General features: G+C 42.0%; 2 protein-coding genes and 2 long non-coding RNA genes across 5 annotated transcripts in view; 2 read left to right on the top strand and 2 right to left on the bottom strand.

The window, feature by feature from the left end:
• LOC134450499 (rho GTPase-activating protein 29-like) overlaps positions 1-10906 on the bottom strand; it is a 75084-nt gene extending 64178 nt beyond the window's left edge. The window contains exons 1-2 of the mRNA XM_063200341.1: positions 10766-10906; positions 9571-9939 (exon numbers count right to left, since the gene is read on the bottom strand). Of these exons, the coding sequence (XP_063056411.1) occupies positions 9571-9814 (244 nt within the window). The 5' untranslated portion in view covers positions 9815-9939; positions 10766-10906. The remainder of the gene's footprint in view (positions 1-9570; positions 9940-10765) is intronic.
• Positions 4722-7537, top strand: LOC134450576 (uncharacterized). Of its 2 annotated transcripts, XR_010035116.1 has the most exons (5): positions 4722-5279; positions 5864-5916; positions 6423-6606; positions 6984-7079; positions 7416-7537. It is a non-coding gene; the product is annotated as an uncharacterized LOC134450576 (long non-coding RNA). The 2 variants fall into 2 exon arrangements; XR_010035115.1 differs by having other exon boundaries at positions 4722-5916.
• LOC134450577 (uncharacterized) lies at positions 8192-9299 on the bottom strand. Its single transcript, XR_010035117.1, has 2 exons — positions 8982-9299; positions 8192-8541 (listed from the first exon to the last, which is right to left on the bottom strand). It is a non-coding gene; the product is annotated as an uncharacterized LOC134450577 (long non-coding RNA).
• An 8704-nt stretch (positions 10907-19610) lies between the features above and the next one.
• LOC134450498 (polypyrimidine tract-binding protein 2-like) overlaps positions 19611-23817 on the top strand; it is a 31641-nt gene continuing 27434 nt past the window's right edge. The window contains exons 1-3 of the mRNA XM_063200340.1: positions 19611-19739; positions 20800-20821; positions 21284-21352. Of these exons, the coding sequence (XP_063056410.1) occupies positions 19732-19739; positions 20800-20821; positions 21284-21352 (99 nt within the window). The 5' untranslated portion in view covers positions 19611-19731. The remainder of the gene's footprint in view (positions 19740-20799; positions 20822-21283; positions 21353-23817) is intronic.

Genomic DNA, 23817 nt, shown 5'->3' with positions numbered 1-23817 from the left:
GTCAGAGAGCAACGCTTTAAACAGCGCATTCTTAAAGAGAGTAACGCTTGAAAACAGTGTGTTCTTAAAGAGAGCAACGCTTTAAAGCTTTAAACAGCATGTTTTTAAAAGAGAGTAACGTTTTAAACAGTGTGTTCTTAAAGAGAGCAGCGCTTTTAACAGCGTGTTATGTAGAGAGTAGCGCTTTAAACAGCGTGTTTTTAAAGAGAGTAACGCTTTAAACAGCGCGTTCTTAAAGAGAGTAGCGCTTTTAACAGCGTGTTATGTAGAGAGTAGCGCTTTAAACAGCGTGTTTTTAAAGAGAGTAACGCTTTAAACAGCATGTTTTTAAAAGAGAGTAACGTTTTAAACAGTGTGTTCTTAAAGAGAGCAGCGCTTTTAACAGCGTGTTATGTAGAGAGTAGCGCTTTAAACAGCGTGTTTTTAAAGAGAGCAACGCTTTTAACAGCGTGTTATGTAGAGAGTAACGCTTTAAACAGCGCGTTCTTAAAGAGAGTAGCGCTTTTAACAGCGTGTTATGTAGAGAGTAGCGCTTTAAACAGCGTGTTTTTAAAGAGAGTAACGCTTTAAACAGTGTGTTCTTAAAGAGAGCAACGCTTTTAACAGCGTGTTATGTAGAGAGTAACGCTTTAAACAGCGCGTTCTTAAAGAGAGTAACGTTTTAAACAGTGTGTTCTTAAAGAGAGCAGCGCTTTAAAGCTTTAAACAGCATGTTTTTAAAAGAGAGTAACGTTTTAAACAGTGTGTTCTTAAAGAGAGCAGCGCTTTAAAGCTTTAAACAGCATGTTTTTAAAGAGAGTAACGCTTTAAACAGTGTGTTCTTAAAGAGAGCAGCGCTTTAAAGCTTTAAACAGCGTGTTCTTAAAGAGAGTAGCGCTTTAAACAGCATGTTATTTAGAGAGTAACGCTTTAAACAGCATGTCAGAGAGCAACGCTTGAAAACAGTGTGTTATTTAGAGAGCAACGCTTTTAAACCGTGTGTTATGTAGAGAGCAACACTTTAAAACCGTGTCTTATTTAGAAAGCAGCACTTTCATGGGCAGTCATGGGTAAGCAGTTAGGGTGTCAGACTTGTAGGCCAAAGGTTGCCGGTTCAACTCCCAACCTGCCAGATGGGTGGGGGGAGTAATGAAAGGAAATCCGCACACTTGTTACTGCTCATCGATTTATTTGAACACAACGTTTCGACCTCAGGCGGTCTTCGTCAGGTGTATTGGATATAGATAGGATCTATACACCTGACGAAGACCGCCTGAGGTCGAAACGTTGTGTTCAAATAAATCGGTGAGCAGTAACAGTGTGCGGATTTCCTTTCTTCCTTTACACACGTTTGTTTGATCCGGCACCTGTTCTACTGGATGTGCGCGCATCACATACACTTCTTTTGGGGGGAGTAATGAACCAGTGCTCTCCCCAATCCTCCTCCATGACTGAGGTACCCTGAGCATCGTACTCTACTGTCCCGCCTTACTGCTCCATGACTGAGGTACCCTGAGCATCGTACTCTACTGTCCCGCCTTACTGCTCCATGACTGAGGTACCCTAAGCATGGTACCGTCCCACCGCACTGCTCCATAGGGACGCCATTGAGGTAGGGATGGGATATCGGTATCGGTGTATCGGTATAGGGTTCAGATATCAACATATATTAAGAGATCGGATCGGAATTTTCCCAAAGTATCGGAATTTCCAAAGGACTGATATTGAGCCAGGTGTAATATTAATTTGAAGTCATAACACTTGCATATTAGTTTTCAGGATGGGATTGTTACTTTTTTACTTGATACTTTCACTTATGAATTGGTTTCCTGTTCTTCTGACTTCCTTTTCTGACCAAATAGTCATCTTGGGCCTACCTCAAGTTGAAATTCATGCATATATGTGGTTTTGGTATTGGATCGGAGTAGTATCGGTATCGGCAGATATCCAAATTTAGATATCGGGATCGGATCGGAAGTGAAAAAATGTGTATCGGTGCATCCCTACATTGAGGGCTGCCCCCTTGCACGGGTGAGGCATAAATACAATTTCATTGTGTGCAGTGTTCACTTGTGTGCTGTGTCACAATGACAATAGGAGTTGGAGCTTCCCAATGGGCTTTCACTTTCACTTTAATTAATTTTTTTATATATAATTTTATATATAATTTAATATATTTATTTAGAGAGCAATGCTTTGCTGGGGTTTAGCAAGTTAGACTTTGATGCATGCTGTTCCCTTTCTTTAAATTCCCGCAACACCAAGCTCCCGTCTCTCTTCTCCAATGTTTCAATTCAGCACGCAGCACGCAGCATGCCTGATGAAGTTTTCTACTTTGTTACTCTTCATTTGGCGACACACTGTTCTAACAGCTCACAGCCTTCCCTATGACACATAAAATAAGAATGTTCAAAGTCCCAACTGTAGGCAGGCCAGCTTAGCATATGTGTGTGTCTACTTCAGAGCATGTTGTGATGGATGGAGAAAGGGATATGCTTGCTGTCTGTGTGCATGTAACCGTACATTGTGCATGTAACGGTTATCGGCCAAAACAGCAATATCAATATCGGAAGGTATCGGCCGAAAATGTTCACATGGTGCATCCCTAATCTCAACTTAATAAGTTTGGTTGATGGCCCATTGTTGTTTTGTCAATATTGCACCGTAAGCAGCTCACATCTGAAATGGTAGTATTATGGGATGGTAAGCAGCACGCATCTGCGTACCTTGTGTGAGGTGTTCTCCCGTGCACAGAATAGACATAAAATTCGCATGCAGGCTATTATATCCTCATATTGTACAGACATCATCAGAGACTCTAGCTTCTCCACTCAGCACTGGTAATGTGTACAGTACTTTACTCTCATAACAGTCAAATGACAGAAATTCCAACTCAAATCGCTAGTGCAAGAGCCTGTGGATTTATTGCCACATAAAAATCAATGAAACGTGTAAAATGTAAGTATAAGAATAAAGCAAACAAGCTGTCCAGGTAGACACAAGACCGAATGAAGGAGACGAGACAGCACACAAAAGCAAAGCGGCCGACAAGACAAGAAGGAGACGAGACAGCACACAAACGCAAAGCGGCCGACATATTCATGTTTAAGTTCTACTCCAATTTAGTCCTTCTCATTCCTCAGTTATAGAGCAGCACTCTGAGAAACTCTCTCTCTGTTCATCTCTCCCTCTCTCCCTCTCTCTCTCTCCACCTCTCAATTCTCCTCCTTTCTCCACTTCTATCTCTCTCTTCTTCTATCCACCCCTTCTCTTTTCATCCTCTCTCTCTTCTCTCCGTCTGTCCACCTCTTCCACTTCACCTGGATTTCTCTTTCCATCTCTCACTCTCTCGTTTTCTCCATCTCCATCCATCCATCTATCTATCCCTCCCTCCTCTGCTCTCCAAAGGCCTTCATCTCTCTCTCTCTCTCTCTCTCCCTCTCTCTCTGGAATCCTGCGGACCACAGACATCTACACCAGGCCTCACTTCACTACTCACACACACACACACACACGTACACACACACACACACACACACACACACACACACACACACACACACACACACACACACACACACACACACACACACACACACACACACACACACACACACACACACACACCTCCGGGTCAGCACCACAGGCATGCTCCAGGCCCAGCCCTTCAGGCAACGTGTGTGTGTGTGTGTGTGTGTATGTGTGTGTATGTCAGTGTGTGCGCGTGAGAAAGAGAGAGATGTCCACACCCCCTTTGCTCCACTGGCCGAGACATAGTCCAGTATAGAGAGCTAGAGAGCTGGGGAATAGGGAATAGAGACGCCATAGAACTCCAGTATAGAGAGCTGGGGAATAGAGAATAGAGAATAGAGACGCCATAGTCCAGTATAGAGAGCTGGGGAATAGAGAATAGAGAATAGGGAATAGAGACGCCATAGAATGCAGTTAAGTCCAGAGTGGTGATGCAAAGCTATGAGACAGCGACCGGAAGAGAGAGCAGCAGAAAGACAAGGAGAAGGGGGGGGGGGGGTAGACACAGAGCAGCAAGTCCACTAGCATGCTTAAAGGAAAACTAAGCCACTTTCTATCATTTTCGCAAAATCTGATGTGACAAGTTGACAACCCAAATCACAAAATCTGGATTTTTCAAGAACATACTTGAGAGAGACAAAGTTATTCCGTTGAGAATTCAAATTTGCTTGGTGTGGATTTAAACACCACTTCTTGCAGATCACTTAAGCTTTTTTTTGTGGATGACGACACTAAAAACTGCTTCGTTTGTGTCACCACAAAAAAGAAAACACTCCCCCTTGGGGTTAAGCATCTTGCTCAAGGACACATCGATCGATGGCGTCAGGCAGAGCGGGGCTCGAACCTGCAACCTTCTGGTTGTCGAACGGCTTCGCTCCCGCCTGAGCCACCACCTTCTCATCAATATTAAAGACCTCTCAGCGTCTCTGAGGAGGGCGTCCTTCAGGATGGGGTAATGTCTATAACATACAGTACTCTATCTGTAATATCTATAATATATTTGGGGTGATCTAACTCAGGCGTCCTTCAGGATGGGGTAATGTCTATAATACATCTGTAATATCTGTAATATCTGTAATATCTGTAATATCTGGGGTGATCCCTCTTCAGGATGGGGTGATGTTTATAACATATCTGTAATATGTGTAATATGTGTAATATGTGGGGTGATCCCTCTTCAGGATGGGGTAATGTCTATAATACATCTGTAACCACTGACGTGTATAGTATAACTGGACTGCGGATGTTCGATGTGTTGTGAAGCAACGGCTGGGGGCGGGACATGGGACGATTTTTGGGCGGAAGAAGGAAGTAGAGCGCCTTTTTCCATTGATCTCTATGGTGGACTTGAAGCCATATAGTTCCTAGGCAATTCTTGCCGAGTCGGCCCTGTTTCGTTAAAACGGTAGTCTCCCCTCCCTCCCAAACAACCCAGATATTTTTTTCGGGCTGACCCTTTATTTAAGAAAGCTATTAAAATAGTTTAAATGACCAATGAGCATGGCTATTTGGGTTGATTGGCAGTTGCCATTCTTTAGAATTATTGTTTTGATTGACAGGCAGGCCGTTGTCAAGGAGAAGGGCGAGTCTCGCGGCGTCTCCAGGGGAAGCCCCCTCCCTCCCTGCTGCATTACTTTCAACCAGCTCTGCTTTCAACAGCTTCATTACTGCGATGGGTTATTTAATTTTGGTACACTTTCCCCACAAATATGCGTTGTTGTACTTTTGGATGTACTTCTCCGTACTCTGTAAGGACCTCTGCAGTTTTGGTAAGTAAAATAAAAACATGTATATACGTGGCTGATTGACCAAAATGACTGAGCTTTGTTAAACAAACACGTACGACAATGCTAGCTTGTTATTAGCCCAAGACAGCATGCTGATCTTTCAGTGTTTGATGATCTGTCGGCTTGTCAAGTAACTTAATTATAATTTGAATGCCATTGCTTTTGAAAGCAAAATGTGTCTGTTTGGCGTGCGTCAGGTGTAATTCCCTCCTTCCGTACCGTAGCCAAGTCCTTACATCAAGATGAGTAAACATTTCACTACCATTCTGGCACTATGCTGGCCAGTGGCCACATCGGAAAAGCAACGTAGTCTAGCTGTGTTCCTCCGTCAACTGTTAAATATTGTTTGTTTCTGTGTTGCCAAATTGCTAGTTGGTGATGAAATGATGGTCATTGGTACGTTCGTTTTCAGTATGCAAATTGCGTCATTAATGTTGACTGTACTGAGTGACGAGTGCATAGTGTAATGCAAATTGTGTCATTAATGTTTAATTGTAGGCCTACTGACGAGTGCATTGTGTAGTAAACATTTCCCCATCCTCATGTGACATGGTTTCATTCTGTAGGCAAACAACAAACCACACTTCACCTGGAAAACAGAGCCAGGACTCACTGTCAGGTAAGTAAAGTTTCAAATCCTTAAAGTATGCTCCTGAGTTAAGACCAGAGACCTTCCAATGTAAAGCTAACACCATCATCTGCTTACTCTGCATGTGTTTATATATTAGTAATAAAATAGTAATGAAATATAGTCCAGGAAAACAGATGCTGAGGCACTCAAGGTTGCAATTTTTTTACTTTTTTATTTGGCTACAATGCCTACGCGTTTCGGCCCTTATGGCCTTCTTCAGGGCGTATCAAGCTTGTATCCTTGATACGCCCTGAAGAAGGCCATAAGGGCCGAAACGCGTAGGCATTGTAGCCAAATAAAAAAGTTTTTTTTTTAAAGAATTGCAACCTTGAGTGCCTCAGCATCTGTCTTCCTGGACCAAGTTTGAGAGCCTCTACACTGATGAGCACCAAGGAAAAAAGGTGAAGACCCAGAAGCACTCCAATTACCTGCTTGTGAGTAATGACATATATGTTGTTCTCATCACCCTTCGTTTGTCATCATTTTCTTTACAGATGTCTGAAAATGTACAGTAGGCTACACGCCAGCAGGTCTCACCATAGTCAACATCATCAAGGATTGTCACTCTGACCTGAGAAGAGGCCCCATAGAGACACGGACAAGGACCAGCCACTGTTGCCAGTGCACAACTGAGGACCCGACCAGCCTGCTGCCATCTATGATACTATATAGTACCCGGTATGTAACATTACACTACACTCAGCCAATGCTTTCATCCAAAGCTTATCACTTATTTTTACATGTGCCTCCCAATTTGAAGGGACAAAAAGTAATTGGACTGGATAAAAGTATACATCAAGCGTAGTAAACTCTTAGCATTTTGTCAGTAGCCACTATCTTCAATAATTACAAGGGTACCAATTCTATTGACAGATATGCATGCCCACACCATGAAACTACCACCCCATGATTTTCACTGATTAGGCAGCATGCTTTGAAACATGAGCAGCCCATCTCCTTATCTATTGTGTTTTCTTCCCATGAACCTAAGTTGTTGGTGTATCAAACGGTGACGTATTCTCATCACACTTCATATGCCATTATTTTATTTACAGCGGAGCGGTCTGAAGACGTGGAGTACACTGCAGCAGGTATCACATGACCAAGGACTTGGACAACGTCTCTGTTTACATCTATAGTGTATTACACAAGTGAGTGTACACCCCCATATTTCTGCAGATGTAATGGGACAATAAAGACATTTGAAAACTGAAAATGAAGTCTGCACTTCAAGCTCATCACATTAAATAAGTAAAACAGGAGCTTGGTGAGCAGACTTAATTTTCAGTTGTCATTTGACTTTGTTAGTCCTGCACCCAAAACTTTTTTGAGAAGGATGTTCATGGGTTTTTCCTTTTTAAACAAATGTAGACATTTGTAGACACTGAAATGTTATAGTTACTCTATATATACCAGTGATATGCTTCAATTATGTTAATGTTACATTAATTATTTTTTTTAAAATAGATTTGTATTTATCGTTACAGCTGAAGATGTGCACAGTACGCTACTGCCTGCATCCTACCACCACAGAGGATCCGATATGCAGAACCAGCTTCAAAAACCATTGCAATTATGAAACACAGTTAATAAATGCTTATATACAGCAGCCCGCACATTTTGTTTAATTTGTAATATTGGTTAACACACTATTGTAACAACTGTTTAGATCGGTGTTTCCCAACCAGGGGTACATGTACCACTAGGGGTACGTGAACACAATGCAGGTGGTACATGCATTGGCAGGTATCAATAAAAGAAATGTATGGAGCATAATCATATTGGGATAGAGCAGTGGTTCCTAACCTATGGGTCGGGACCCAACTTATGGGTCGCCAAAGATCCACAGTGGGTCGCGAAGCCCTCTTGATTTTAAGGGGTTTCGTTTTAATACCATATAGCCCATGTTGAATATATGACAAAGTAAAGCTTTTAAACTGATATATGCATAGAGGCAACAAAATGTAAGCGACACATTAAACAGTCATTCTATATTTGACTGAAGACAAATTGAGGAATACAATTTTCTAATGAGTTTCCGCATGACTCCCTCTCGCCTGGGACTCCCTCTCGCGTGGGCGCTGGCATGATTGGGTCACCAAAGCTTACAATGGTAAAAATATGGGTCCCTGAAGAAAAAGTTTGGGAACCACTGGGATAGAGGAAGATATACAGTAGACTAGAGCATGAGGGAGGGGGTACTCATGGTATGACAAAAATGCTTAGGGGGTACATGAGACAAAAAAGAAGTTGGGAGACACTGTGTGATTGAAGTAATGCATTTCTTACAAGCTTGGGGAAGAATGTCCACTCCATGATTTGCAAGTTTAAAAAGCTGAACATAAGGGTGAATATTTCATTTTAATCTTTATGTCAAGCATACAAAACACCCAGATGTTTAGTCATAGCCTACTGTAGGCCAGCTATGTTTTACTAACTGAAAGGTGTTAACTTTGGTTTGTTTACCATACCGTCTACTTCTAAGAGTGATTTTGTATTCTGAATCTTTTCAAAAACTGGGGGGGATCAGCAAAAAAATGGTCAATCTTCATCTTCAATCTTCCGGATGACAGCTTGGCGTCGAGGAGCCTTTCTTCAGCGTCCATGGTTTGTCTGTCAAACGGAAAGGTTTTGCATGTCATTTGATGCCCAAACATTCAAAGTTATTTACAAATGTCCGTAGAGGATTAACTTGGTGTGGCAGACACAAACCAAACAATATTTTACGCATTCTGAGCTCTCATACAAAAGCAATGTTGATACTGAGTATTGCTGACATGGATTATGTTTTGCCAAACGGTACGCCGACCCCAAAGACACATCTGCATGTTCTGTGTACAGCTCTGTTTGTAGCCTAACTTCCCATTTATCTTTAATTGCGGCTACATTACAACGTGGTGAAGTAACTTATAGTAAGCTAGGTCTTTCGCCACTCGGCTGGCTCACGTTAGATGCTAAGCTAAAATTATTATGGTCATCATAACAAGCTCTTCAAGGTTTCGTTAACCCAAAGTATCATTTTATTAATAGCATGGTATATTTGCCATACTTACCGATCACCAGTTCCATTTGAACTTGTGTTGCTGTTTTTATGACAATCAAGGGTTTCTGTGTCGACCAGTTCCACAGCTGAAAAGTGGGTTCAATATTTCTGCTGGGGACGCCATGTCATATTCGGGTGGGAGGGGCGGGACATGTCTTGAAGTGTCTGTTTGTGGATTGGCCGGCGATGTCGACCTATCAGCAATGTAGCTCAACGTTGTCAAGGGGATTATTATATTTCCGCATTTTTGGGGCGGAAGTAAATCAGCCGCGGTTGCTTCAAAACCGTTGAATGGAGTTCTATCGAACTCCGCAGTCCAGTTATACTATACACGTCAGTGTCTGTAACATCTGTAATATCTGGGGTGATCTACAGCAGTGTTTCCCAACCAGGGGTACGTGTACCACTAGGGGTACGCGAGCACAATGCAGGGGGTACTAGGGAATGTTATTATAATAACAAATGTATGGAGCAGTCACATCTGGTCAGAGAAAGCGATATATAGAACATGAATTAGGGGGTACTCATGACACTACTAGGAGGTTTAGGGGGTACCTAAGACAAAAAAGGTTGGGAAACACTGATCTACAGTAACTCACCGTCTGTGAGGAAGGCGTCCTTCAGGCTGAGCAGCACGTCTGCAAAGCGTCTGAGATCCTCCACCAGCCGCATGATGTACTCGGGCTCGCCTCGCGAGGAGCTGCCGGTGATGGTGCCGGTGGTGCCGCCGCTGGTGCCGGTGATGGTGCCGCCCGGCCCGTCGTCCGCACTCCCCGGACGCCCGGCCTCGCTGCTCCAGGGCCGCGGGGGGGCCACCGAGCCTGCGGAGTGGGGCTCCAACATGGCATGTAACGCCCCCTCCAGCAGGGACGCTGCCTACTGCCAGCCGCTGCCTGCCTAGCAGACTACAGGGTTTGCTTGTCAGCCTTGAGAAGGGCACCTAGACTGACTGCACTGCTCCCAAATAGCTGACGGACACACAACATACAGGCAGACAGACAGACAGACAGACAGACACACAGACAGACAGGCAGGCAGGCAGGCAGACAGGCAGGCAGACAGACACACAGACACACACACACGACAAGAATTTATAACGAAATAGGTTGAGATTTGACATTTGTCAATCTAAGATCTGATAATGAAGATTACAGCAATGGATCAAAGGGAAAAGAAGAAGAAAACTTCCGACATTCTCACTCGATGACGCTTCAGTCTTGCACACTTTAATACTAGTTCTACCTGGCCAAGCGTTGTTTGAGGTTATTTTTTTCTCTCCACTTCTGCGAATGTTCAATTGGGATGGAATGCAGACAATGCACCGATTCTTATCTCTAGAAACGGCTGGCGACTTAACGCCAAAACTCGTCCTCGGTTAGCAGGCAGGTAGTATATCCCATTGTGAATCGTCGCACAGAAAATATTCTCCACTTTTTTACAGTGTGATTCTAACTTTTAATGCCCGTAAATGATTTGAACTTAGGGAACGTCTTCGCGGCACGTAGAACACAAAATTGACGTCCACGTCAATGGGCAGCCATGGGGCTATCTATGGGGATCCCTGATGAGGTGAGGTATAGTTTTCCCACAAAATCAGTTTGTTACACTAATTTACGGGACTCCGTTAAAGCAAATGAATTAACATTATGAAGAAGTAAGTCAAAAGTTCCCTGCCTCCGATCAATTAAACAAAAGTTAGCCTCGCTAGTACTTCAAACTTCTTGAAAACTATTTCACTAAGTCACCGAAATAGTATCAAACCAGGATAATGTATAGTAGTTATTAAAAACTCACGTGGTCTTTCTTTGTCGAACATCTCAACACCAAATCCCAATGATAATATTCACGAACTGTGTGGGTTAAAGAAAACGAGAAAAAGACATTTAAAGGTAAACTTTTCTCATCTCATTCGTACCCTCGGCTCGGCTCGCTTGCTTGCTTGCTTCCTTCCAGAGTTCCTTTCACGTAAAACCCCAAACCTCGGTCACGTGACATAAATACTCACTTTTCATTGGATCCTTCAACAGTGTAAGAAATATTTGGATTTTTGGGATGTATTAATTAAATTACACATTGTACAACACGTTGTGGTTGTGTGGTGACTCGCTTCAATTAAACAATCAACACAATTCGGAGCAGTGGAGCCGTTCCTGCTTTATCTGATATCTAGCTATCTCAGTTTTAAGGAATGGGCATCTTTACAAAACGTACATAGTGCTCCAGGTATTTATTTGTATTGTAGCCTACATGCAACACCTTATATAGGCCTAGACCTATCTTGTTTATACTGTATCCACGCCAGATTATCATTCAATAAATTGATCAATCAACCAACCAACGTCTCTGTGGCACATCAGTCATTCAATGTGCTTGAGAAAATAATGCAAAAATAGCATTAAAAAGACTTGAAAGAAGAATGGTGTTCAATTGATTTTCATTTTGGTGTTAAATCCACTAAGGAACATAGGCCATATATGGCTATAGGTCAATTATGGATAGGACTATAAGCAGAGGCTCATCTTGCCACCAGGCAAGGCAGGCAGCCGCTTGGGGCCCCCAAGCCCCTAGATAGTGAATAACAGTACTACAGTAGTGGTGATTTTGGTTCAAACGGTTGTTCTTTTTCATTTTCGCTTGGGGCCCCACCTGACCCTAGAATCGCCTCTGACTATAAGGTAACACATATGAACCCTATTAATCAAAGGCAGGTGAAGAAAGCTGAACTAACTCAAAACATGCACACACACACACACACACACACACACACACACACACACACACACACACACACACACACACACACACACACACACACACATACATACACACACACACACACACACACACACACACACACACACACACACACACACACACATACACACACACACACCGCACTTTCTACCTGCACTAAACACACACACACACACAAGCACACCACACTTTCTGCACTAAACCCAAACATACACACACTGACACACAACTCATACTCACACACACACACACACACACACACACACACATACACACACACACACACACACACACACACACACACACACACACACACACACACACACACACACACACACACACAGACACACAGACACACACACAGACGCACACCGCACTTTCTACCTGAACTAAACACACACACACACACACACACACACACACACACACACACACACACACACACACACACATACAAACACACACACACACACACATACTGCTGCTGGTGTATTTGATAAACCTATTTTAATTATTTATTTTCTTCAAATGCTACTATTACTATGTCAGAACGCTATAAAGGACTTTTAGAAAAAGCACAACAAAATACCTCCTCTTAATGTATGTTCTCTACAAGTCTTCTGCTGTCCAGTCTTGCACTTTAAATGTCTGTATGAGCACTGTCTATGTCCATACTGTCTTATGTCCATGTATGAGTACTGTCTATGTCTGTCTAAGTCCTTACCTAGATTAGTCTATGTCTGCATGGGAGAGCAAGAAACGCAATTTCAAATTCTTTGTATGACCAGTGCATGTAAAGAAATTGACAATAAAACTTGACTTGACTTGACTTGAAAGCTGAAAATAGCTCTTGTTATGTTACGTATATAGTCAAGTCAAGTCAAGTCAAGTTTATTGTCAATTTCTTTACATGCACTGGTCATACAAAGAATTTGAAATTGCGTTTCTTGCTCTCCCATGCAGACATAGACTAATCTAGGTAAGGACATAGACAGTATAGACATAGACAGTACTCATACATGGACATAGACAGTATGGACGTAGACATTGCTCATACAGACATTTAAAGTGCAAGACTGGACAACAGAAGACTTGTAGAGAACATACATTAAGAGGAGGTATTTTGTTGTTCTTTTTCCTAAAAGTCCTTTATAGCGTTCTGACATAGTAATAGTAGCATTTGAAGAAATAAATAATTAAAAAAGGTTTTTATTTAAATACACCAGCAGCAGTATGTGTGTGTGTGTGTTTGTATGTGTTTTGTGTGTGTGTGTGTGTGTGTGTGTGTGTGTGTGTGTGTGTGTGTGTGTGTGTGTTTAGTGCAGGTAGAAAGTGCGGTGTGCGTCTGTGTGTGTGTACCTGTGTATGTGTGTGTGTGTGTGTGTGTGTGTATGTGTGTGAGTATGAGTTGTGTGTCAGTGTGTGTATGTTTGGGTTTAGTGCAGAAAGTGCAGTGTGCTTGTGTGTGTGTGTGTGTGTGTGTGTGTGTGTGTGTGTGTGTGTGTGTGTGTGTGTGTGTGTGTGTGTGTGTGTGTGTGTGTGTGCATGTGTATGTTTTGAGTTAGTGCAGGTTGAAAGTTCAGTCACAGATGTAGTAGTGCAGGTGGAGTGTTCAGTCGCAGATATGGTGGTGGGGATGAGGGGGGGAGCGTTGTCAGTGGCCTGGCTGGCTAGAGGCTGACAGTGAAGGGAGAGTGGGTTGAGTGTTCAGTATCTTGATTGCTTGATGCATCGTGCTGCTTGTAAGCCTGGTGGTACGGGAACGGAGGCGCCTGTACCTCTTTCCAGAGGGCAGGAGGCTGAACAGTTTGTGTGCAGGGTGGCTTGTGTCTTTGATGATCATCAGTGCTTTTCGGGTGAGGCGTGCGGTGTAAATGTCCTGCAGGAGGGGAGTGGTACTCCAATGATCTTCTTCGCTGTGTTCACAACACGCTGGAGTGTCTTCCTGTTTTTCTTCGTGCAGCTTCCTCCCCACACTGTGATGCAGCTGGACACGACGCTCTCTATGGTTCCTCTGTAGAATGTTGTCATGATGGAGGGTGTAGCACTTGCCTTCTTTAGTTTGCGCAAGAAGTAGAGACGCTGATGGGCCTTCTTCGCCAGTGATGTAGTGTTGGTGGTCCAAGAGAGGTCGTCGCTGATGTGCACTCCAAGGAACTTGGTGCTGCTCACTCTCTCCACAGCATCACCGTCGATGGTCAGTGGTGGCAGTTGTTTTTGGACCCTCTGAAAGTTGACAACAATCTCCTTGGTCTTGTTGACATTCAGCAGGAGGTTGTTGTCTTTGCACCATCTGGCCAGCAGGTCTACTTCTTCTCTGTAGTGGGTCTCATCGCCCTTAGTGATGAGGCCCACCAGTGTTGTATCATCCGCAAACTTCACTAGATGGTTAGTGCTGTGGGTCGTTGTGCAGTCATGTGTCAGCAGCGTGAACAGCAGGGGGCTGAGAACACAACCTTGCGGAGCCCCCGTGCTCAGGGTCAGGGTGCTTGAGGTGTTATTCCCTACCCGTACTGCTTGTGGTCTCTGCATCAGGAAGGCTACATATATAGGCTACATAGGCTACGTATATAGGCTACACATGCATTTTTGACATAGGCAACAGGCCTATCAAATAGAGTCAGAGTCATGCAAGGGAGGGATGACTTGATACCATTTGAGGGGACAAAAGAGACAAAAGAGGCCGGGGGCCAGACGTGGCCCGTGTGGCCAAATGCGGCATGCAGTGTTCTGATTCAGCCCACATGAAGTGCAATAGAGAAATGCAATGTGGCTTTTCAAATATTATTTCTCACACAGCTTTTCAGAACATGTTTGTGATTTAACAGTGTAGCGATTTGGGTTTCAGATTTCAAACGCAGTCACTCTTTCATTAAACTGGTTAAAAACGGGTGCTCTTCATTTGACTTGGAAGCATTGAGTGCATGGTGCTGTGACTGCATTGAGTGCATGGTGCTGTGACTGCATTGACTGTATGGTGCTGTGACTGCATTGACTGTATGGTGCTGTGACTGCATTGAGTGCATGGTGCTGTGACTGCATTGACTGTATGGTGCTGTGACTGCATTGACTGTATGGTGCTTCGATCATTCAGTAGCTTAAGCAACACACAAACAGAAAAGGCCTGGAAACCACACAAGGAAAAAGTGGAACATTGTATGCATTTCCTACATACGTAGAAAATGTCATTGTTGTAATTACATTGCTTTTGTTTACTTCAATTTAGTTTTTTTCAGGATTGGTGGCGGGGAGGGACCTATCCCAGTGGTCCACGAGAAAGAGATGCAGAGAATTCTGTAGGTAGAAATATAGTTATGGGCGGCATTTCCGCAGAGAAAATCCTATTAGTGTGTGCTTACAGGTCATGCATACACACACGCACTGCTGCCCTACCCCCCCCCCCCCCCCACACACAAGGGAGAAAGAGAGAGAGAGAGAGACACACACACACACACACACACACACACACACACACACACACACACACACACACACACACACACACACACACACACACACACACACACACACACACACACACACACAAACACACACACACAGACCTGTGTAAAGTAGGGATGGGGAACCTATGTTTCGAGGACTGTTTTATCCGGCCCCCGATATAATTTTGTTATGCAGCTTCACATGAAATATGATATGTTTTGTAAAGGAATGTAAGAAATTACATTTGCCATACAATTAAGTTATATTCAGGGGACCTAGAGAAGGTGGAGTCTGTTTTTAAGTTGGCTGCCTTCAATATAGGCCTAAAGGGCAGGGGGAAATACTTGTTTGTTTTCATAATGTGGCCCTTGGAGGACTTTTACGGCCCTTGGAGGTATTTTAAGTGGCCCCTCGAATTAAAAAGGTCCCCCCCCCCTGGTGTAAAGTAATTATGGAGTGTAGCTGGATGTAATTACGATATCACACGCTTGGTTGCAACTATATCATAGTGTTGTAATTACAGCCATAACAGTACTTTACTTCTGAAAGTGGAAATCCAACCCCACTCCACAGTAGACTACCCATGCAGTGCTCACTGCACCCAAAATGATTGCATTTATGCCTCACCCATGCAAGTGGGCAGCCCAGAACAGCGCTGCAGGACCGCAAGGGAGCAGAGTGGCAATAGTTCAGTCCAAAGCGACATACAAACAAGGACATAGGCTAATTCATAGCATAGCCTACAACACTTGCAAATACAAAATGCACAGGAAATACAAGGAAAGTAAGTGCATTATGCCAATTAAGTAGAAAGCTCATTACAATAATTAGCCTACAGGATGGTATGGTTACTTGGGCAGGCTATTCACTGATCCAAGATAGTGACTGAAAATAAAATATGGTCTATAAAAAGTGAAATGTTATAAGATAGAAAAAGAAGTGTACTTTTGTTTATATTATTTTTTCCATAGGTTATTGTATGTGTTTTTGGATGTGGAGGCTACAGAGTCTAGACACTTTTGTTTTGTTGCAGTTGAAACGTGAATGCAGGCAGTGGCCCTTTTCTTCATTATAATTGTGACATTTCGCTTTGTTGTAGTTGGTGTATGCTGAGCAATTCATACTATTATTACTGGTGTCAGAATAATATGTCAGTGTCACTATTAGTGGAGTCGTAGGCGTGTGCATTTTTTCTCAGTCATTTCAAATTTGTGTTAAAGTTTGGTTTTCACTCCCAAGTTGAAGTTTAGGGTCTATAGAACAATTTGGGTTCGAGTGTCAAACACACAGATAACAAAATGGCCTGCGGGGGGCGCTCTAAAATATATAAACTGCTATAACTTTTGATTAGTTTAACCAAATTTAACATATGAGGTATGCATGGATTCAGCATTTAGAGGAGGAGTTGGTGAGCTAAGTATTTGTTTACAGGATTAAAAACACACTTTGTCATAAACACACTTTTAGCCCATGGACAGCAAAATCCAAGGTTTTTTTTAAAGATAAAGGCTGGAAATGCCCTCCAAGTTGCAATGAAACATCATTTATAAAGCCTGGTATATCATTCAACTTCATTTGTTCAGAATATCCCTGAAGCAGAAAGATACCTAGGATACCTATACGCAAATATGGCTGCATAAAGCCTATGTGATATGACCCAACTTGCAACTTTGAGTTTATGAATTTAGGATCACGAGTATCAACTTTTTTCGATGAAGCCATATTCTATTCACACATAAAATCACAAAAAAACGTTATATCTGGAAGAAAATACATCAATAATAATAATAATAATAATAATGTAATAATAATAAGACTGCATTTCCAGAGATACGATGCTATTATGCTTGCGGCTTATGCACACACACACACAGAGCTGTTGTATACACACACAGAAACACGAGGGAAAGAGATAGAGGTGTGATAGAGGTGTGTGTGTGTGTGTGTGTGTGTGTGTGTGTCTGTCTGTCTGTCTGTCTGTCTCTCTCTCTGTGCAAGAGAGGGAGAGAGAGAGAGAAGTGTGTGTGTGTGTGTGTGTGTGTGTGTGTGTGTGTGTGTGTGTGTGTGTGTGTGTGTGTGTGTGTGTGTGTGTGTGTGTGTGTGTGTGTGTGTGTGTGTGTGCGTGTGCGTGCATATGGAGATGCTTCAGGTGACTTTCAGCAATGGGTGGGTAGGGAGAGGTAAGGGTGGGATTCGAACCTGCAACCCTCTGACAGACCAACACCCTACCCAGTAGGCCACTGCCGCATATTAGGCCACGGTTGCCCAGGTGACAGCAGAGGTCTAAAGTTCTACAAGGCTGCGTGTGTATGTGTGTGTGTGTATGACTGAAGAATCTAAAGGTGACAGTTTGGCAGTCAATAGCTGAGTAGGCTAATATGTGCAGCCTTATTTTTACACTGTCTTATCTCCAAAAGTTTTGCAAGTTGTCAGATGATATTGACACACAAATGGCACAACCCTGCTCCTCATGTCAAAGCTGAGACCACTTTTCTTGGCCAAATGGTTCAGTCAAAAAATTGACATATTCAGGCCTATGCGCTGAGCTGTTCACACATTTTTTTGTAAGTGAATGGGGTCACATCATAGGGATTTTAAAACTGCTCTCTTTGAAACATTTTAAGAGTTGGCTTATTCACACAGTTTGTATTCAGAGCCAAGACCTCTCTGACAATACCTTTACCTGTTGATACCTAGTTAAAAACCCCAGGACAGGTCACCTCTCACTCTAACTGACACAGTTTGTGACATCATCATCTTGACCATTCTACCATTCATTTCAATGAGGGGGAAAACAGAGAGGAAAAATGAGGAAAAACAAGTCTGCTGAACGAATGAAAGGGGGTAGGCCAGCAAAAAATACTCCACCCTGAGCCCTTTTTGAGCCGTTCGTTTTGGCAATCGAACCGTGTCTCTATCTTGAACGCTGCAACGATTCAAAGCCGCCGTACTAATGAATGGCGATTCCCATATGCCGAGGTGAATGGAAAAATGTAGAATAATAATAAACTGTTGATGAACAATTAATATGCTTTCCAGCAAGCATACTAAATAAACTGTTGGAGAACAATTAGTATGCTTGCTGGGGGCAAGCAGAGGCCTTTGGCAAGTATACTAAATAATACTATAGCACTATTTCATACATGGTAGACACAATCATCTGCTCTGGGAACTGTCCATTTGTTACCAGCGTAGTTGACAGGAATGAAAACTGTTCTTATTATCTGCATTTGCCAGAAATGCCTGCCAATCTGGTAACAAATGAACAGTTCCCAGATTTGGACTACACTACCAAAGATGTAGTTGCCGAAGGTGTATTCCAACTAGAGGTGAAGTGCAGCTGTACTAGTACTTGTACAAATACACCTGCCAGATCTCGGTGCAAGTGCATGAAGGAAGAGTTAAAGTGCACACGTCTGTGCAAGTGCACATACAATTTCTAAGACTCACCACTGACTGTTTTTGTATCTGTTCTCTGTCATAGTTATTGTAGAGTGGAGTATTGGAATAAATGTTAGCCCTATGGTCTTCTGTTTGCTTTTTGAATGCAGGAAAAAATGATGTTCCCTATAGTATTTATCATCATCATCATCATTATTATTATTATTATTATTATTATTATTATTATTATTATTGTTATTATTATTATTATTATTGCTTTAATTTCTTCCAGATATAAAGTGTTTAAGTTGTCAATAAAATGATGGCTGGATTGAAAAAAAGCTGGTACTCATGCTCCTAAATTCATAAACTCAAAGAAAAAGTTGGGTGCTAAATATCACATAGGCTTCATGCAGCTATATTTGTGTATATGTATCCTAAGTATATGTGTGCTTCAGGGATATTCTGAACAAATCAAGTTAAGTGATAACCCAGGCTTTATTTACAATAACTTGTAACAATAAATTATGTTTCATTGCAACTTGGAGGGCATATCCACCCTTTATCTTAAAAAAGCCCGGATTTACCTGTCCATTGGCTAAAAGTGTGTTTTTTACATAGTGTGTCTTTAATCTGGTAACCAACTATTTAGCCCACCAGTTTCTCCTCTTCATGCTGAATCCATACATACCTCATATTTTAAATTTGGTTTAACTAATAAAAAGTTATAGCAGTTTATATATTTTAGAGCGCCCCCCGCAGGCCATTGTGTTATCTATGTGTTTGACACTCGAACTCAAATTGTTTTATAGACCCTAAACTTCAACTTGGAAGTGAAAACCAAACTTTAACACAAATTTGAAATGACTGAGCCTATTACGACCCCACTATATATCCCGACTGTGTGATATCATAACATGAGTCTGTCTCGGTTTGCCTTGCCTTGTTCTGCCCCCCAGAGGCGAATGCACGGTACGGCAACACAGACACAGACGGACACGCCCCTCCACAAGAGCGCCCAGCGTGTTTTCCGCCAGTGCTCGCCTTTCTTCGCGCATATGCTGCTTGCTGCCTCCATTTTGCATTTCAGAAGCTGCCGTGCGTGAGGAGAGGCTGTGAAAAGAGGCTGTGGCGACGCTTAAATAACCATCAGCTCAAAACGAAGATCATTTTTATCTGCAATGGACGGGTATGTACGAATAGAAAAACAACATAATATATTAGTATGCGAAATCGATTGGTCTACACGAATTTGAGCTAAATTAGTAAATAACTCAAGGTAGTAGTTCCTCGCGGGCCACGATTTGAATGGGTAACATGATGTATTAACCCGCTAGCTGTGATGCGTACACACTTGGTGACTGAATTCATTGGAGTTGATAAATATTCTTGGAACAGACTTGTTTAAAAATCGAAGTTGTGCATTTATGCACCGCAGAAGTATTGATGGTGATGTGTTGCAACTGTTTTCTATATTCACCACACGTCGATCTTCCTTGTTGGAAATCATTAGCTAACGTTAGCTTCTTTCCAAGATGGTCTCAAAGGTGGCGGGCGGGCTCCATTGTGATGGGAGATGAATAGCTAACGTTAGCGACATAGCTAACGGCGTCGCCTTTGTCTGAAATCCTTGTGTTTCACAATTAGCTCTGGTTGTATGTGTTGCGTTAGTAGAAAAACACGTTTTGTGTATGATGTTAAATCAATAGTTGAAATAGCCTTCAATATACATGTGGTATTTTCTGTCCATTTAATATGGTGCCCTCGATTTCCTTTGGAGGCTAAAGCTAACAAGAAGGCACAGAGGGGCTAGCTACGTTTAATGGCCGAAGGCCTCTCGGCACCCGCCTCTCATTGTTTCGATATGTTGCGATTCTGTGAACCCAGAAGGTTTTGCAGTTCAACAAAACACAATAACTCAAAATATACACTGAGTATGTGATTATTTTTAAGCGATGCATGGGCTGTTGGCTAATATGGCAATATTGCCTGGTCTTAAAAATTTGCCGGGTGGAACGAGAACGGTGGGCGAGATTGAGTTGACCGAGGTTTCCAAGCGCGCGGAAACTCATGTTAATCCTTGTTGTTTCGCAGTTCGTCTTTATTTAGCACTGCGTGAAGCGATACCGTTTTGTCAACATAACACTGCATCATCGTAATATGGTAATTAGCCGCTGTCTTGGTAACCGAATCTTCACACTTCTGTTTGAGCTACTTACTCAATTCTCTTTTCTGTTGTCTTTTCACAGTGATGTTGCGGTTGGTGTGAAGGTGAGTTCATAAATCTGCTACAAAACAAAACAGCCCATTGATGTCTAGAAACCAGTATTTTTCGTAGATTTTTTTTTTTTTTAACCTTTTGTGTGCATGTTATCAACCAAATGACGAAAATGGCCAGGAGGTGAAGACGGTGGTAGATGGACACTCCCAACTGAGATCGCTCCCGGACGTGCAGTCCCAGGTGTTTCTATCACTCCTGGACGTGTAGTCCCACCCGATTATATTTCACGTATTATCATACACTGCCACATACAAGCAATTTAGGGTTAGGGTTAGAAACAAAAAACTAACATCAAAAAGATAACTAGCTCCGTTATATGGCGGTGGGACCGATAGTCTGGCTAGTGGGAGCGAGCCGACAGGGGAGCGTCCTGCGTTGGGAGCGTCAATCAGGGAATCAGGTGAAGATATCCTTGGTGCGTCACCGACCGCCTGTCTTGTGTTTTATTGCAGAGGGGATCTGACGAGTTGCTGTCAGGAGGACACTACAACAGCCCCAACTCCTCGGTCACTTGTGAGTATTTACCTTGAACGTCATTTCAAAAGATTTTGCAAGTCGTATAAATAAATTGTGTATGTGAGGCGTAAAAGCTGTTCATATATTGTTTTTTTCATCGGCTTGCTATTACATTTTTTTCTGCGCTCACAACTATTTCATACTGCCGTTCGTTAACTAATTATCTCTACAGTCATGTTTTGAATTGTCTTGTGATTCTGAATAGATGTTCCAATCACAATATGTGGAAAAGGCTTTGTGTCTCGTGAAACTTGTGTCTCTCGATTGTTAGAGCGTCTTCACATCTAATCAATATTTCAGTCATTTTATGTTTGCTGGAATATTGAAATCTGAACATTTGAAATGGCTGGAAAATCATGGAAATTCTGTATAATTTTGTCGGCAAAAGTCACAGAAATGTATGTCTTGACATGGAGTGGGGGCCCTAAACTAGTGTTGCACCGATACCATTTTTTTGGCCCCTATACCCAATACCTGGCTTTTCGGTATCGGTCGATACCACCCTATTTGAAATGTATATATATGAAGGGCTGCAGTGCATACTACTTGGATGTAAAATCATTGCATGTCTTTTAGTCCGGGAGCCGTGGGGTTGAACCCAGATTTCTTTGATAAAGTTTTTTTTTTTGCTTTATCTGATAGATTTTAGGCAAGTCTTCAAGATTTCAGACGATGCCCGGTGATATCCCTTGAGCATTTCCAGATTTTGATCCTTTATTGTCCCATAAATGCAAATTATGACAAAAAACTAAAGACACCTAATATTACTGTGAATAATGTTACAAAATGTACCAAATTGCTTATATTACCTGAAAAACATTCACATTGGACTGCCTTAACACTGCCCTTATTGAAACAAACCCAATATGGGGTAATAATTAACCCTTTCATAACAGCAATCCCACAAATAAGGCGAGACACTGTAGGTGAATAGGGTATTTTTTTAACTTGCAGATATCAATATGAAACTTTATCAGATGATTACTCGTATGAATTGGAGAAATAAATGTATTACAAGTTTTCTACATTTTATGTTTAAATATGCTAATTAGGCTATTATCTAATTAAATATGCACTAATTTGCATATATTTTGATGCAATGAATCTGACCACCTGAAAATGCCAGCTTCAAAATTCCTTTTTTATTTTGTTAATATCGTACATACAAGAATATTTACTGTGGTTAATTGTGGCTATCTCCTTTTGTTATCCAGGTACAGAGAAAATACTGCTAATAACCTAAAAAAATGCGATTTCGGCCTATTTTTATGCATGTAGTTATATAAATCAGGTCATGAATGACAAATCAACAAATGCCTCAGTAAAAACATTCACAACATTGCTTAGAATAAGACTGTAAAGTATGGAACGGATTGTGCATTATGAGATCCTGCATAACATCACATCATGACAACATACATGACAACATCGCCGGTAGGTAGCCTACCACAAATAGCCAACATAAAAGAACACCCCTTCCCCTCCCCCTCCCACAAAAAAAAAAGAACAACAGAGTGTGGGGGTAACTGGTGAGTAGTTGTTGGCTGTTCCAAAAGATGAGTAAAGAAATGACATACAGTGCCATGAGAAAGTTTTGGCACCCTTTTCGAAAATCATTACATCGGTTTATTTCTCGTTGAACTTTTAAAGTAGCAACTTATGTTGTGGAAGAATTTTCATAGGTGTTATAGATAGAATTTTATGTGGATTTGAACAAAGATACTCGTGTGCATAAATATGGGCACCCCAAAGAAGGTATACCATTGATATGAAATAGAGCTCCCCTTTGCCGCACAAACTGGTTTTAATGACTTTGTAATCCCTTCAGTCACCAAGACAGACATGATTGGTCATTAAAATGTTATTTATCATACACAATTATAGACGAGGCTTGTCCTAAGTTCTGTCTTGGAGAGTGGAATATGGTGGGCTCTGAACAAACTGTAGTTTGTTGAAAAATAGTTAAAAGGGCATGGCTAAAGGATGGTAAGAATTGTAACAGGCACACTACAGAACAACTCCATAGAATTACAAGACCATAGCTGCTGATAGTGCAGACTTAGACATGGGTCCTTCTACGTATACTTTTCACAAGGCAAAAGCTCATTGGATGGGTGACGAATAAAAAGGCTTTCCTGTGTATCCATCAGAAATAAGTTGTTAAACTTATGCAGAAAGCTTATCTGGACAAGCTAAAAGCAGTTTGGGAAACCATAGTGTGGTCAGATGAGACTGAGCTAGAGTTATTTGACCTTAACAATGGGAGGTGGACATGGCAAAAAATGCACCCATAAATTCTATGACCTCTGGTCTAAAACACACCCTACTATAGGTCTGTGTGGATAGTATACTACACACTGTAAAACTTATTACAGTTAAGGGCCTCACTAGTTCTATTCAAATAGCATATTTTTCAAAAACATGTTCAAGTGTCAGTCACAAAATTGGAGCTGAGCAGAGTTTGGACTTT

This window comes from Engraulis encrasicolus, chromosome 6 (genome assembly GCF_034702125.1).
Source record: "Engraulis encrasicolus isolate BLACKSEA-1 chromosome 6, IST_EnEncr_1.0, whole genome shotgun sequence".
Lineage (NCBI taxonomy): Eukaryota > Metazoa > Chordata > Actinopteri > Clupeiformes > Engraulidae > Engraulis > Engraulis encrasicolus.
This window is presented reverse-complemented; position numbering and strand designations above follow the sequence as displayed.